Genomic DNA, 17,359 nt, shown 5'->3' with positions numbered 1-17,359 from the left:
GGGTGGTCTCTTCAGTTTAGAGACCATTACTTTTGTTGGGCAGAAGCTTTTTAGTTTTATGAAGTACCATTTATCTAAGCTATCTCTTAGTTGCCGAGCTTCTGGGGTTCCATTGAGAAAGTCTTTGCCTATACCTATTACTTCCAAAGTATTTCCTACTCTTTCCCGTACCAACTTTAGAGTTTGGGGTCTGATATTAAGATCCTTGATCCATTTTGAGTTAATATTGGTATAGGGTGATAAATATGGATCTAATTTTCAGTTTTTTGCAGACTGCTAATCAGTTTTCCCAGCAGATTTTGTTGAAGAGGTTGTCTTTTCGCCATCGTAAATTTTTAGCACCTTTGTCAAAGACAAGTTGGTTATAGTTGTGTGGCTTCATATCTGGGTCCTCTGTTCTGTTCCACTGGTCTTCATGTCTGTTTTTGTGCCAGTACCATGCTGTTTTTATTGCTACTGCTTTGTAATATAGTTTGAAGTTGGGTATCGTGATACCTCCAGCATTGTTCTTTTTATGGAGTATTGCCTTGGCTATTCGTGGCCTCTTGTGTTTCCATATAAATTTAACAGTAGATTTTTCAATCTCTTTGATGAATGTCATTGGGATTTTGATGGGAATTGCACTAAACATGTAGATTGCTTTTGGGAGTATAGACATTTTTACTATGTTGATTCTACCAATCCATGAGCATGGGAGATCTCTCCACTTTCTATAGTCTTCCTCAATCTCTTTCTTCAGAAGTTTATAGTTTTCCTTGTAGAGGTTGTTTGCATCCTTTGTTAAGTTTACATCTAGGTATTTGATTCTTTTTGAGGCTATTATAAATGGAATTGTTTTCATATATTATTCTCAGTTTGTTCATTATTAGTGTATAGAAATGCTAATGATTTTTCTATGTTGATTTTATATCCTGCTACCTTGCTATAGCTATTGATGGTGTCTAGGAGCTTTTGAGTAGAGTTTTTTGGGTCTTTAAGGTATAGGATCATATCATGTACAAATAGGGATATTTTGACAGTTTCTTTACCTATTTGTATTCCTTTTATTCCTTCTTGTTGCCTAATTGCTCTGGCTAGGAACTCCAGTACTATGTTGAATGGAAGTGGAGACAGTGGGCATCCTTGTCTCGTTCCTGATCTTAGAGGGAATGGTTTCAGTTTTTCTCTGTTAAGTATAATGCTGGCTGTAGGTTTGTCATATATAGCTTTTATAATGTTGAGGTACTTTCCTTCATTCCTGGTTTTCTTAGAGCTTTTATCATGAAATGGTGTTGGATCTTATCAAAGGCTTTTTCTACATCTATTGAGATGATCAAGTGGTTTTTGTCTTTGCTTCTGTTAATGTGGTTTATTATGTTTATTGATTTTCCTATGTTGAACCACCCCTACATTCTTGGGGTGAAGCCTACTTGGTGTTGTTGAATTTGGTTTGCCATTATTTTATTGAGGATTTTTGCATCAGTGCTCATTAAGGAGATTGGCCTATAGTTCTCCTTTTTGGAGGTGTCTTTGCCTGGTTTTGGGATAAGTGTAATACTGGCTTCATAAAATGTGTTAGGCAGTTTTCATTCCCTTTCTATTTCATGGAACAGTTTAAGGAGGGTTGGTATAAGTTCTTCTTTAAAGGTTTGATAGAATTCAGCAGAAAATCGATCAGGTCCTGGACTTTCCTGTTTGGCGATATTCTTGATTGCTGCTTCAATTTCATTTTGTGTTATAGATCTATTCAGGTGACTAATTTCCTCTTGGTTCAGTTTTGGATGATTATAAGTATCTAGAAATCTGTCCATTTCTTCAAGATTTTCTAATTTATTTGAATATAGGTTCTCAAAGTAGTCTCTGATGATTTCCTGGACTTCCATGGTATTTGTTGTTATCTCCCTTTTGCATTCTTGATTCTACTTTTTGGGTTTTTTTCTCTCCTCATTTTAGTCAGGTTTTCCAGGGTCTATTGATTTTGTTTATTTTTTCAAAGAACCAACTTTTTGTTTCATTAATTCTTTGTGTGGTTTTTTTGGTTTCTATTTCATTGATTTCAGCTCTTATTTTTATTATTTCTCTCCTATTTGTTTTGGGATTTACTTGTTCTTGTTTTTCTAGGAGTTTGAGATGTATCATTAGGTCATTGATTTGGGATCTTTCAGTCTTTTTAATATATGCAGTCATGGCTATAAACTTTCCTCTCAGGACTGCCTTTGCTGTGTCCCATAGGTTCTGGTAGATTGTGTTTTTATTTTCATTGACTTCCAGGAACTTTTTAATTTCCTCTTTTATTTCATCAATGACCCATTGTTCATTAGGCAATGAGTTATTCAGTTTCCAGCTGTTTCAGTTTCCAGCTGTTTCAGTTTCCAGCTGTTTGCAATGTTTTTGTCTTTATTTTTGTTGTTGAGTTCTAGTTTTATTGCATTGTGATCAGATAGAACGCATGGTATAATTTCTATTTTCTTATATTTGCTGAGGCTTGCTTTGTGCCCTAGGATATGATCTATTTTGTAGAAGGTTCCATGGGCTGCAGAGAAGAATGTATATTGTGTAGAAGTTTGATGAAATGTTCTGTAGACATCAATTAGGTCCATTTGATCTATCGTATGTTTTAGATCTTGGATTTCTTTATTGATTTTTTATTTGGATGACCTATCTATTGATGATAGTGGGGTATTAAAGTCTCCCATGACCACTGTGTTGGAGTTAATATATGCTTTTAGGTCCTTCACGTATGTTTGATGAAATTGGGTGCACTGACATTGGGTGCATATAGATTGATAATTGTTATTTCCTTTTGGTCTGTTTCCCCTTTTATTAGTCTGGAATGTCTTTCTTTATCTCGTTTGATCAATGTAGGTTTGAAGTCTACTTTGTCACAGATAGTATTGCTACTCCTGCCTGTTTTCGGGGGCCATTGCTTGATAAATCTTCTTCGAGCCTTTCATCCTAAGCCTATGCTTATGTGTATCGGTGGATGGGTCGCCTGTAAGCAACAAATTGTTGGATCTTCCTTTTTAATCCAGTTTGTCAAACGGTGCCTTTTGATGGGGGAATTAAGTCCATTAACATTAAGTGTTAGTACTGATAGGTATGTGATGATTCCTGTCATTTAGTTGTCTTAGTTGTTTGAGGGTTTGATTGTGTGTAGCTAAATCGATGTTACTCTCTACTTTCTTGCTTTTTGTTTTCCTGTAGTTTAGTACTGCCTGTCCTTTCATGGTTTTGGGTTTCACTTTCTGCATGCAGAATCCCTTGAAGAAGGGATTTTAATTTTTCTCCGTTAAGTATAATGCTGGCTGTAGGTTTGTTTCATCAGAACTCGAAGATGAAATGGCAATTAAAGGAAAAACCGAAGAACTGTTAGTTCAACAACTCAAGACCTGTGAAAACAAAATGCAAGAACTTACTGACACCATCAAAAGACCAAACCTGAGAATCATGTGCATTGAAGAAGGAGAAGAGGTGTAAGAGAAAGGAATGCATAACATATTCAACAAAACAATTACAGAAAATTTCCCAAATCTAGAGAAAACTATGCCCATATAGGTACAGGAAACCTACAGAACTCCAAACAGACCTGAACAAATTAGAACTACCCCACAACATATTATCATTAGAACAACAAGTACAGAGACTAGAGAAAGAATATTGAAGGCTGTTAAGAGAGAAATAACATACAAAGGTAAACCCATCAAAATCACAGCAGATTTCTCAACAGAAACATTAAAAACAAGAAGAGCTTGGGGTGAGGTCTTCTGGGCACTGAATGAAAATAACTTCAACCCTAGGATACTCTACCAAGCAAAACTATCATCCAAAATAGATGGAGCAATAAAAGTCTTCCATGATAAGCAGAAACTAAAACAATATGTGACCACAAAGACACCACTAGCGTCTCTCAAAGATTTTACTTTAGAAAGCACACTTTCTGCTTCCTCCCTCTAGTCACCATCTTGGAATCTCTGGTAGTCTATATTTTCATTTATGTCATTTCAAAAAAATTTAAATCATGTAGGAAACATTATGAATAGTAAATAGTAGATGCTTAAGTCACAATATCACAGACTGTTAGGAAATTTCTAAGTAGCACAGAATTATGAATACTTTATTGTAAATTACCTAGTCCAAAAAATGGTGCATGATATTGGTAAATTTTTCCTCTTATTTTCCCTCCTCCACTGGCTAGAGCAATAAATTTGTCAGGAAACAAGAATAAAGAGGACAGAAATCAACCTACATAATGTATAAAATAGAAAAACACTTATTTTTGAATAATCTCATGTGATTTTGAATACTTAATTAGTAGCTACTTCTTAGAGCTATTTAATTTGGGATAGCTTTCTAATGACAACTTGGTAATCAACCTTTCTCATTAGAAACATGCACATTTTATATTGGAATATTAAAAATTTTAAGCCTTTAAATCTGAATTTATTTATATTGTGCAATTCTTGTGGTGAGAGCTCATGGACCAAGAAAAATAACCTTGGCATATATTGTTTTAGTGTTGCTAATTGAAGTGCTGTCTGCTTATCATGACATAATTTACTTCAATTTTTTTCCCAATTGCTATAAAAGTGTTCAGATATTTCTATAGCCCTTAAAAAAAATCCAGACTTTTCACATAATAACCCACACTGTTGTCTTCTCATCATGGTCCACTATTGGTGGTTAGGAGATTTTTCAAATGCTAAATTACTTGTTAGCATAAATCCTTCAATATACTAAAGAGTATCATTTTTTTCCAGTGTGTTAGAATTTCTTACATAGATAGTGCAGGGCAACCTTTTCCATCAGGGGATTAGAGGAATCTTAACACATTAAGAAAAATTAAATTTAAAAAAATTTAAAATTAAAATTTTAATTTAATTTTTTCAATTAATTAAATAATTTTTAATCAATTAATTAAATTAATTTTTAATTAAAATTTTTTTTAATCCTGCATATTTTAGATCTCAGTCATCTTCTAGATATCTTTCTTTATATTTTTTCCAGTGACAAAATATAACAATAACAAAATAATAAATTCTGAAAATCCTTTCACATATTAATATTTTCTTGAATGCTGATGGATTTTAACTTTTAAAAACTGTAATCGTAAATTTATTTTTTGTTTGTTTTTACAATTAGCTACGGTGTGAACGGTTTGTGGAAGAATTGGAGAGCTATGCTAAGCAAGCAGAAGAATTTGTCACATTTGGAGATCTCCAGGATGTGCAGCGGTATCTGAAGAAGGCACAGACACTGAATGGCAAGTTGGATTTAGCAGCAGACAAGGTATCACTTAAAAATTGTTAAAAGGATGAATTAGTTCAAAAGAAAGAGCAGTGAATCTGTATGGGATATTGGGTATCTTACCCTTAAGAAACACATTGAAATACTACAGCTTATTCTTAATTAGAGCCACACAGAAACACAGACCTGCTTCAAGAAGGAGCAGCACTGCCTTTTTCTATCAGCACTGAGGCAGTTCAGTAGCCTTCATCTTTTATTCGAAAGATAGAGTCGTATCTCAGACTGCTTCTCGATTTTTACTTTTGGCCATTTAATCATTTTGGCATTATAGCTCTACCATGAGAGTTGGGAGCCCATGTTTTTAGCAGAAGTGGGCAAATAATAGTAACTGGTTACTGTTTAGTTTTTTCATCTTCCTAGAAGACTGCTTTGGTTTTGCAGCTGTGTTTTTAAATTAGGCCCATTATTTTCTCTACCATGTCCCCAGTCCTGCTCTTTCAGACATCAGCTTTCTCATTAGAACAACCTAGGAGAGGAAAAGTCAAACCCTTTGCCAGTATAATATTTGAAATTTTTAATTCTATTCTATAATAGGGTAGAGTATGGAAACAAACTATATTATAATGCCTTACATTGAAAGGCTTGAATATCTGTTCAAGTAATTAAATAGCTCAGAGTAACCACAAATATGTCACTGCACACTGTGAAAATAGGAATAAACTCTGTAGTTTTTATTTTTGAGTGAGGCCACTGAAATTTTAAGTAAAGTGCATCATGGATACATCTAGCTCCACTTTCTGATTCTGTAGATTTCTCTTCTGAACAACTCAAATATTTCATAAATGAACTAAAAGAAAACTAAGGGTTTCTTTGCTTCTGCTGCTCCCACTCATCTTCAAGACCCAAGTCTGGTTGCTTCTTCTACACAGGAGCACCTGTACTGTACCATTTTAGTATTGTCTCCTACCTCTGAGTGACTGTGTGTGTGTGTGTGTGTGTGTGTGTGTGTGTGTGTGTGTAGAGAGAGAGAGAGAAAGAGAGAAAGGGAAAGAGAGAGAGTCATCTCTTCTATGACTTTTAATTATTATTGAACAATTGCTCTATAAATTTTCACCTACATATGACCTTATCGTCCAAGCTGGATTACTAATTCTTAGGAATTTGACTTTGTAATATAATCTTTTGTGTGTGTGTGTGTGTGTGTGTGTGTGTGTGTGTGTTTTCCACAATACCTAAAACAATGCTATGCACATTTAAAGTACTTACATTATTTTAGTGAATGAAGCAAAATTCTCAATATATCATGGTGGGAAAAAACCTCTTTATGTATGTACAATTATTTAACTATTTTAACTAATGTAACAAAACATTATTCACTGAAAACTACAATAAAAGAAACAGTAACAATACTGACCCTTAAAAAAGTAAATGCTGTCATTTGTAACAGTATGGATGAACTTGGAAGACATTAAGTGAACAAAGCAGGCACAGAAAGACAAACACCACAGGATCTCACTTACATAAGGAATCTAAAGCCAACATAGAAGCAAGAATAGAACAGTAGTTACCAGGTACTGGGGGGATAGCAGGGATTGGGGAGATGCTGGTCAAAGGTTATAAAGTTTTGGTTAGATAGGAGAAATAAGTTCAAGAGATTTACCATACAACATGGTAATCATAGTTAGGAACAATGTACTGTGTACTTGAAAGTTGCTAACAGAGTAGATTTTAACTGATCTCACAACAAAAAGGAAGAAAGTTATTATGTGTGGTAACACCATGTTAATAATTGATTTACCTGTTGCAGAAGGTATACATATTTCAAAACACTATATTGCATACTATAAATAGATATAATTTTTACCTGTCAGTTAAAAAAGACAACAATCAGGAAATTGAGATTGTTGCTTAGTTTTTGCAGTTATTGAAATTTAATTTTAGAGCTTAATGAGGTTTCTAAATTCACATTTGAAATATATATTTTTTTAAAACCTGATTTTCAATATGATTTACTTTCAGAATCTTTCATTTAGTATCTGTCTTTTCAGATTGAGCAGTTTAATGCTGAAGAAGAGGCGTTTGGCTGCGTACCATCAGTGTATCCTCAACGTAAAAAAATACAAGATGGTTTGAACCCCTACCTTCGTCTCTATGAAACTGTTGTTGAATTTACTAACAAACATAGAGCATGGACAGAAGGACCGTATCACAAGGTGAATCCAGACCAAGTAGAAACAGATGTTGGAAATTACTGGAGAGGATTGTATAAGCTGGAGAAAACCTTCCATGATTCTCCAAATGCATTGGCAATGACAAAAAAAGTCAGATCAAGAGTGGAAGAATTCAGGCAGTACATCCCTCTTATTCAAGTCATCTGCAATCCCGGCCTGCGCCACAGGCACTGGGAAGCCATGTCTGCCATTGTCGGCTACCCTCTCCAGCCATCAGATGACTCTACTGTCTTCTCTTTTTTGGACATGAATCTGGAACCACACTTAGACAGCTTTGAAGGTATTAGTGAAGCAGCTAGCAAAGAGTATTCTCTTGAAAAGGCCATGGACAAGATGGTTACTGAATGGGATGCAATGGAATTTGTCATTCTTCCTTATAGAGAAAGCGGGACATTTATTTTGTCATCAGTTGATGAAATTCAGATGTTGCTGGATGACCATATTATCAAAACACAGACGATGAGAGGATCTCCTTTTATTAAGCCTTATGAAAAACAAATGAGGTGAAGTAGTATGACAAAGTTTATTCTATGCTATTACCAAAGTCACTTGTATTTAATGTAAAGTCCTTTTGAGAACTGAATCTGCATTTCATACCTCATATTTTAAGCAGTTTGCTTTAAGGAATGGTAGGCAGCGTTCACTACTGTGGACAGTACAGCTCCTTTGCTGTCATCAGAACTGAGGCAGTGTGCCATCATCATCCTGATGTTCATGGCAAGGGAAGGCTACCTGGTTGGTGGTCTCTGCCTCAGGTTCTAACATGCTTACCTTGTTACCAAAACTTGAGCTTGCTCTCATTGGGGTAGGCTCACTCTGTTTTTGTCCTGCCTTCCGCCAGAGTGCTGCCACCTGCACGTCTGCAGTGGATAAGCCTCTCTGAAAGTACTACATCAGGATTCTTTTTTTATAGCACTGTGCATGATATCATTAGTGAGTGGGAAATTTTCTGCAGAAGGCATTAGAGAAAGAGAAGAGTGACAGAAGAAAGCAAAGGAATCCACGTTGTCTTGTGCAAATAAGTCAAGTAAATTCATTGATAAACATAAAAAGACAGGCATTTTATTTATTTTTTTTCCATTTTTCTTTTATTATTCATATATGCATACAAGGCTTGGTTCATTTCTCCCCCCTGTCCCCACCCCCTCCCTTACCACCCACTCCGCCCCCTCCCTCTCCCCCCCCTCAACCCAGCAGAAACTATTTTGCCCTTATTTCTAATTTTGTTGTAGAGAGAGTATAAGCAATAATAGGAAGGAACAAGGGTTTTTGCTGGTTGAGATAAGGATAGCTATATAGGGCATTGACTCACATTGATTTCCTGTGCGTGGGTGTTACCTTCTAGGTTAATTCTTTTTGATCTAACCTTTTCTCTAGTACCTGTTCCCCTTTTCCTATTGGCCTCAGTTGCTTTAAGGTATCTGCTTTAGTTTCTCTGCATTAAGGGCAACAAATGCTAGCTAGTTTTTTAGGTGTCTTACCTATCCTCACCCCTCCCTTGTGTGCTCTCGCTTTTATCATGTGCTCAAAGTCCAATCCTCTTGTTGTGTTTGCCCTTGATCTAATGTCCACATATGAAGGAGAACATACGATTTTTGGTCTTTTGAGCCAGGCTAACCTCACTCAGAATGATGTTCTCCAATTCCATCCATTTACCAGCGAATGATAACATTTCGTTCTTCTTCATGGCTGCATAAAATTCCATTGTGTATAGATACCACATTTTCTTAATCCATTCGTCAGTGCTGGGGCATCTTGGCTGTTTCCATAACTTGGCTATTGTGAATAGTGCCGCAATAAACATGGATGTGCAGGTGCCTCTGGAGTAACAGTCTTTTGGGTATATCCCCAAGAGTGGTATTGCTGGATCAAATGGTAGATCGATGTCCAGCTTTTTATGTAGCCTCCAAATTTTTTTCCAGAGTGGTTGTACTAGTCTACATTCCCACCAACAGTGTAAGAGGGTTCCTTTTTCCCCGCATCCTCGCCAACACCTGTTATTGGTGGTGTTGCTGATGATGGCTATTCTAACAGGGGTGAGGTGGAATCTTAGCATGGTTTTAATTTGCATTTCCTTTATTGCTAGAGATGGTGAGCATTTTTTCATGTGTTTTCTGGCCATTTGAATTTCTTCTTTTGAGAAAGTTCTGTTTAGTTCACATGCCCATTTCTTTATTGGTTCATTAGTTTTGAGAGAATTTAGTTTTTTAAGTTCCCTGTATATTCTGGTTATCAGTCCTTTGTCTGATGTATAATTGGCAGATATTTTCTCCCACTCTGTGGGTGTTCTCTTCAGTTTAGAGACCATTTCTTTTGATGAACAGAAGCTTTTTAGTTTTATGAGGTCCCATTTATCTATGCTATCTCTTAGTTGCTGTGCTGCTGGGGTTTCATTGAGAAAGTTCTTACCTATACCTACTAACTCCAGAGTATTTCCTACTTTTTCTTGTATCAATTTAAGAGTTTGGGGTCTGATATTAAGATCCTTGATCCATTTTGAGTTAATCTTGGTATAGGGTGATATACATGGATCTAGAGAAAGGCATTTTAAAAAGACACTTGAGGGGTCAGGTGTAGTAGTATGTACCTGTAATTCCAGCTATTCAGGAAGCAGAGGTAGGAGGATCTTGGTCCAAGGCCAGCCTGGGAAAAACTAACTCGAGACTCTACCTGAAAAACAAACTAAAAGCAAAAACACTGGCATGGCTTAAGTGGTAGAGTGAAGAACTACTTATACTTCTTGGTTTTAGTGAACTAAAATTTCAGATCAGTACTTAGCAATGATAAGTGTTAATATATAAATAAAGCTATCTACCTCTAAGTTCTGTTCCTGCTAATAAAGTGCTTTTTGTTATGGCTGTGTTATTTCTGATAGCAGAATAATTACAGCTGTCTGGGTTCAAATCTCAGCTGTGAACTTGAGCTTGGCACTTTGTGTGCCTTAGTCTCCCCATCCATAGTAAGTATTATAATGGACCCTGCCTCCTAGGGCTTTTGTAAGGATGGAGAAAATACAAAGACTTCAGAACTATGCTTATAAAATTGGTAGTCTACGGAGTAATTTTAATATTTACTCCTAAGGAAATTAACTCATTATTTAAGTTCTCTAGAGTTAGACATGAACTGATAACCTACTAAAAATTTAAGTGTGCCTTATCATGAATGCTACAATAATATATGTAGGAGTATGTAAATTTTCTGTGAATACCATATAACACCAAATATAAGCTGAAATAGTTTATCATGGAAATAAAGATTTTATGGGCCCAAACTGAAGGGAGAAAAAGAATGCTAAAAGAAATGAATCTTGAGAGGTTTAGGATACCTTTATGGTTAGAATACTCTTTCCATGCTTTCTGGGTATGGAACTGGATCACAGGAAGTTTTATTGTTTTGATAAATATGGAGACTGGTCCATTTGTAGAGAGGTGTATCTTAACATATATGTCTGTCATATTGGTGTCATATTTAAAACAGATTTTGTTGAAAAAATAGTGAGCTGTCTTTGAATGAAATGCAAGGAATGGAAATTGGGATATTATTGCACACAAGATTGGAGGCCAGTTGTGGTTTTGAGTTTTGTCATCTGAAACATTGCTTGGTTTGTGTTGACCAGAGCCATTGTGTTTACTCCTCAGAGAATGGGAGGGCAAGCTCCTGCTGCTTCAGGAGATTCTGGATGAATGGCTCAAGGTCCAAGCCACATGGCTCTACCTGGAGCCCATTTTCAGCTCTCCAGACATTATGTCTCAAATGCCTGAAGAAGGCAGACGATTTTCATCTGTGGATAAAACATGGAGAGATATAATGAAAAATGTCGTACAAGTAGGTATAAACCTCTGATAATGTGATTATTTAGTTGAGGTGACATGATTTTTGTTTTTGAAAATCCATATATGCTGCTATTGTGTCCAATAAGTCATTATCTTTTTTCCCATATGTATTTTCTGTTTAGCTATTGTTTTAGGATTCCAGAAACAAGAAATATGGCAATCAACAAGTAGGTATTCTGTCTTGATTACTTCTTAGGTTCAAATTGGATTTCTGTTATTTAATGACCCTTGGTTCTAGCTGTGGTTCTTAGCATGCGCTCTGGCAGGAAGACAGTGTGCTTAGTACAGGGTGTCTCCATCTGCTCCATGGCTTCCTCCTTATGGACTGAGGCACCACCATGGAAATGCCCTGTGATTCCAGGAATGTGGGGAGGGGATAAAGGAGAATGATGGAGGAGGTGAAATCAATTATGATGTATTGTAAGAACTTCTCTAAATGTCACAGTGCAGCCTAATGCAACAGTAATATGCTAATAAAAAAAAAAAAGAAATGTCCTGTGATGAAACCAGGTCAGCTGCCAAACACTAAGTCAGCAGGTGCCTCTCTGAGAGGCCTCCAAACAGAAAGATGAACCACAGAGCTAGCTAAGCCTAGAGTTCAACAAATGCAAACAAAACACAATAAGGAATAAAAAAACACACAAATGCTGTGGGGGAGAACTTGCAATTTAAGCTTAGGAGACATTTAATAAAAAACCAGTAACACTGAAAAAAAGTATATCTGTTTAATTCAGAAAGCATTTATTTACTGGCTATGAAGCACATTTTCTGTGTTATTGAAGTTAAGATTAAACTAGAAAAAAATTATAATGATATTAGCCAATGAATGTACACTTCTACATTGACATTCTTATCAACAATAGGGGAGCAATACCTCAAAATTTTCCTAATCTTCAAGAGAAATATGCATATATTTTTATTTGAACTTTTGAATTTGAGACTATAGTACCAAACATTGATTATATTTTTATTGACATCAACTATATGATTCAATAGGAAAATACTCAGAAAGATGGATGTGGATTTAACATGTTTGCCTGACTTTATGTAATAACAGTTGAACCAAATCTGTATAAGTCAAACTTTTACAAGATTAATCATAATGTAATTAATTTCATATTTAAAGAAACTATTAATGACTCACTTTGTAGCATTCTTAATCACCCCTAATTAATTTTATGAATATAACCTATCCTATAGTTTTCTTACCACAGGGAAAACCCTTATAATATGATACATTTTCATTAGAAAAGGATAAAGTAGAACTTTTTGTTGTCATCCCCAAACAAAGAGTAAATACTTCTTCCAGTTGATACAATTTTAAAAATTAAAAGAATTTCTTTTTGATATTTGATAAAATTATCCTCAAAATCCCATATTATTAAGGCATTTTATACATATTTCAATGACTGGAAATATGTATAAATATTTGCTTGGATCAGATAATAAATAAGGCAGGTTTTGATCCTTAAACATGCCAAACAAAGGCCTGGAAGGGTGGTTCAAATGCTAGAGTACCTGCATAGCAATCATGAGGCCCTGAGTTCAAACTTCAGTACTGCAAAACAAACAAACAAAAATCCCAACCAACCAAATAAATACAACATAAAAACAAGACCAGGCATGATGGTTCACACCTGTAATTCCCATTACTCAGAAAGTGGAGATCAGTAGGAATGCAGTTTGAGGCCAGCATGCCTGCAATCTACATAGGAGGCATATGTAGGAGGACAACAGTTTGAGGCCAACCTGGGGCAAAAACACAAGACCCTACCTGAAAAAGCAGAAAGAGGTGGAGTTGTGGCTCAAGTGGTAGAGAGCCTGCCTAGCAAATGCAAGGCCCTGAGTTCAAAACCCCAGCACAGTCAAATTAATTAATTAATTATATAATAAACATAATAAATGATAAAAATAAAAACAAACACTTCTTACCCTCATTCCCAAATAAAGAGGTTGGAATTTTGGACACTTCATTTACTTGTGCTATATGACTTGATCGTCTTCCTGAACTGCTTTTCATTTTCTCCTTTTCAATACGTTAGTATCCAGGGCAGCTTTAGATCATACTGTCCAATGCTTTGAAAGTAGACATATGGCCATATTCTTTCAACAAGCCTAATGAGAAGATCTGTGTAGTAGAGGCAATGGATTAATTGCTTGGTACGAAAGGTTATCACTTTCTTTCTTAGGAGTTCTTAACTAAGAGTCTTTAGGTGGTATACTTTGCCAAGAGAAAAGCTTCAGAGGTTAAAAATAGAATGTTACTGCTTTTGTTAATATAACTGGCTTGATTGAGATGTCTTGTCTCCTTGAGGTATAAACATGATAGGATTCATGTCATGCTTTCTTGTCTGTGTGCTTGGGCAAAGCCCCTTTCTCACTAGAAGAAGCCTCTATATTGACTTTTTAGTGTAATTCCAGATATTTTCTGTAGTTTTTGGTTATTCAGATAGTTTTGTCGGTCTGAGTGTTATATAATCAAAGGATTACATTTCAAGGCCAGCGTGTCTGTAATTCCACACACTCTGGAGGTAGAGATCAGGAGAATTGTAGGTTGAGGTCAACTAGAGCACAAAGTTAGTGAGACCCTATCTCAATCAATAAGCAAGGTGTGGTGGCACATAGCTGTTATCCCAGCTACATAGGAGGCATAGGTAGGAGGATGCAGTCTAGGCCAGCAAGACAAAAAAAAAAAAAAGTGAGACCCTATGGGAAAAATAACTGAAGAAAAAAGGACGTGGGGGGCATGGCTCAAGTGATAGAGCAACTGCCTATCAAGTTTGAGGTGCTGAGTTCCAACGTCAGTACTTCAAAAAAAAATTGAGAGCAAGAGAGGTATTTGTGTCTGTGAGTACTTGGTTGTACTTGTTTGAAAGCCTCAGACTCATGTTCTACTCTGAACTCGCCTCTTCCCCAGGATGCATGTAAAGCTGAGGCTCCAGTGTAGGGAAGATGAGGGAACTGCTCTCCCCTGGGATCGCTCTCCTTGCCCTCCTTCCTATGTAGCCCATCTAGTGTTGGGAAAAGAACAGTCAAGGGAAGGATGGAGGGAAGGAGGGAGAGAGAGACAGGAAGAAAGAGAGGAATCAGGAGGAAGAGATAAGAGAGCAAGAGTGGTTCCCAATTCTGAAAAATGGGCTGCTCTTTTTGTCAGTGGCATGAGATACTCACCATCTGGGCACTGAAGGATTAGGCATTTACTGTCTTCCTGATCTGACTTTGTCTGTGCCTGGTTTTCCAGAACTTTTGAACAGGTAGCTTACTTTCTCCATTATCAGCACTGGATGGTTCCCAGGTCCATGCTTGCCAGGAGTCTGCTGTTGGTGTGTTATTACTGTTTCAGTATGAGAGAGTGGTCCAAGCCATGTTTGTTCCAAATCCACAGTTGATTTGTTATTCTGAATGAAACAGAGGAGTACCTAGAAAGGACAGCCCATTTCCACAAGCCTCTTTCTGGGACTATGGTAGGCCCAGACACCTTGTCCACAGTCACCAGCCTGTGATATAGCAATGCATGGTTTTCCTGACTCTATGCAGAATCACCAAGGATGGACCAGCTCTAAGCTTCCATTCTATACCAGTGGCCTCAAATGGTGCCAAACTGCATCATAATCTTAGTCCATAGTCCATGAAAACCAGCACAGAACTAGAATAGAACCAAAGCCCACATTGCTAAGGACTTCCCAGCGATGAGGTGAACTTGTGGTCCACGATTGCTGCAAACAGCCACAGGTGATACTGACTGGAAAAGAAATCTCATAGACTGGGACGCATGTCTTACCTTAGTTCTGGGGATGTTCTAAAGGATTTGTCCTCTGATAGGCCTGGAGATTGGGACATTTGATCTGCTGTAGGTAAGTGAAGTGCACAGATTGGCTCAGGGTAGGCGAGGACCCAACACAGCTCTGGCAGCTGATGGACTTCATCCTGAGCATCTCCTCTAGGTTTAGTCATCCTCTTTAAGATTTGGCTGCATCTTCAAAATGACCTTCCAGTGGCAGCCAGATATTTCTGATGTGAATCTCTCTGCCCCCATACTGTAAAAATAGGGCACTGATAGTACCTGGCAGGCAGTGCAAAAGTCATTTACTGAAATTATGCTCTTGGTCTTTAAAATGGTTCCTAGCATAGGTCAATATGGTAGGAATTTGAAGGACAAAGGATGTGATATGGGTCAAATTTTTCAAAAGTTCTGGAGAAGTTAAAGAAATAACAAAATTGAAGATTTCAGGTTCTCTTAAGATGTGGTCAGAGGACTGAAGACCTTCTGTGATTGCCTTCAAAGAACCTCCAACTTCTCATAGCTACTAGTTTGACATAACCAAAAATAAATTATAGGGTCTAAAAATGACTTGACAAATTCTGTCATTTAACTTCTAGCCTTTCTAGATGTGTTATATTAAGGACAATTTATTTATTGGGAAAGAGTGGGATAGGGAGGCCTGGAGATGGTGAATTTGATTGACACTGGGTATACTGAGCCTCAGACTTGCTGATGCTGCCTCAACAGAAGCCTTGACAGAGCTCTGCAGAAATATGAGTAGAAATACATTGTAAAGCTATTTTCCTATGGAGGAGAGAGCCTGTTAAATGTGGTCAAGTGTGTTGATGTGGGTGCACATCTCAGAGTTTCTGGTTTCAATGCACTAATCAAGGAAGCTTGGATGGTTATATTTATTTCTTTTGTTGACCAAACCTGGCATCTGTAGTGGTCTAGCCTAATGAGATGAAATGCTAGAAAATCCTTGATATGATTTAAAGAAATTAGACACTGATTTACAAACATTTATGTAGACCATACTTAACACCTTTCTGATGTGGAAATTACAGTCCCACATTGGGGTGCCTCTAAAGAATGGGAGAAAGGGTGTTCTTCCATTGGGTACAATTTCAGTGAGTATATTAGTATATTTGTTTTTGTAACCTTGCTTGGGAAGAGAAATGGTTAAAGGAATGGATTTACATTGATGATGGGTAGTAGTAAACTTAATTATGCAAATCAAGGACTTAGAAGAAACAAGATTTAAAAAATTGGGAGCAAGGTCTGGGGAAATGGATATGAGGGATCACAGAATCGACTAGAATGTGACTGTATTTATGTTCCAGGTGAATGCTTAATAAAAGGTACCACTGCAAAAGGAGGCACTTAATTATCTGGTTGACTAGTTGATGGATTTTGTGAATGTCAACCAGCATATGCCAATGTGCACAGTGAGCTATGAAATATAATAATCCTGCAATATATTATCCAAACTGGAGACTTTTGAGAGTTAAGGCAATTAAAATTAATCCAGGACAACAAGCATAAACCAGAACTCTTCTCATCAAACTGCTGGGATGAGTGGTCACTATAGGTATAAACAAAGAAGTTGTGAAGGCTGGAATGGCAGTTGTGGAAACGTTTACCATTACAGACCCCTCTCACCCACCTGCTCAATGCTCAAGCTGCCAATAGCAGATATTAACATAATACTTCTGAAGGAGCACCGCCCCTGCAGGAACCAAGCAGCCATTGGCTCTCTTTCAGTATGGATGGGAACAGTGATTTGTCTGCAGCAGATTTTTCTTTTTCCAGTCCAAGCTTGTGCCCAAACTGTCATTCACTGACTTATTGAATGACTTATTCCTTTTCACAGTTTCCACACAACATTGCTTCTCCAAAGAACTCACATCACAAGGGAAATGAGGCAATTGATTGACACTCTTGAGATTTATAGGACCTACTATGAACATTGATCTCATAAAAAGTGGAATGGCTTATACTGAAAAATCATTTGCTGTGCCCGAGGGAAGACAGTAATCTGTGGGTATTGGGTGCATTTCTCAAATGTGTGTTCCTTGCTAGCTTCAAGTATATAGTTTATCCTACAGGCAGTGTATACGGGTCTGGAAATTGAGGGAAAATGGAGTGACACTTCTCGCTAATTCATCCAATAAGCTACTCAGAACAATTTTTTTCTCCTCAATTTTTGGCCTTCCTAGTTAAAATCCAGTGTTGATCATTTTACTAGATTAAGTAAATCTTAATATCCAAGGAGAAATTTTTCTGTCTTGGGACATACTGATAGTTTC

General features: G+C 36.9%; 1 protein-coding gene across 3 annotated transcripts in view; it reads left to right on the top strand.

Annotated features, from left to right (window-relative positions):
- Dnah7 (dynein axonemal heavy chain 7) overlaps window positions 1-17,359 on the top strand; it is a 310,589-nt gene that overhangs the window by 70,622 nt on the left and 222,608 nt on the right. For all 3 annotated transcript variants that reach the window (XM_074071306.1, XM_074071307.1, XM_074071308.1), the window contains exons 16-18: window positions 5,119-5,265; window positions 7,272-7,957; window positions 11,093-11,279. In XM_074071306.1, coding sequence (XP_073927407.1) covers window positions 5,119-5,265; window positions 7,272-7,957; window positions 11,093-11,279 — 1,020 coding nt within the window. The remainder of the gene's footprint in view (window positions 1-5,118; window positions 5,266-7,271; window positions 7,958-11,092; window positions 11,280-17,359) is intronic.

This window comes from Castor canadensis, chromosome 4 (assembly GCF_047511655.1).
Source record: "Castor canadensis chromosome 4, mCasCan1.hap1v2, whole genome shotgun sequence".
Classification (NCBI taxonomy): Eukaryota; Metazoa; Chordata; class Mammalia; order Rodentia; family Castoridae; genus Castor; species Castor canadensis.
This window is presented reverse-complemented; position numbering and strand designations above follow the sequence as displayed.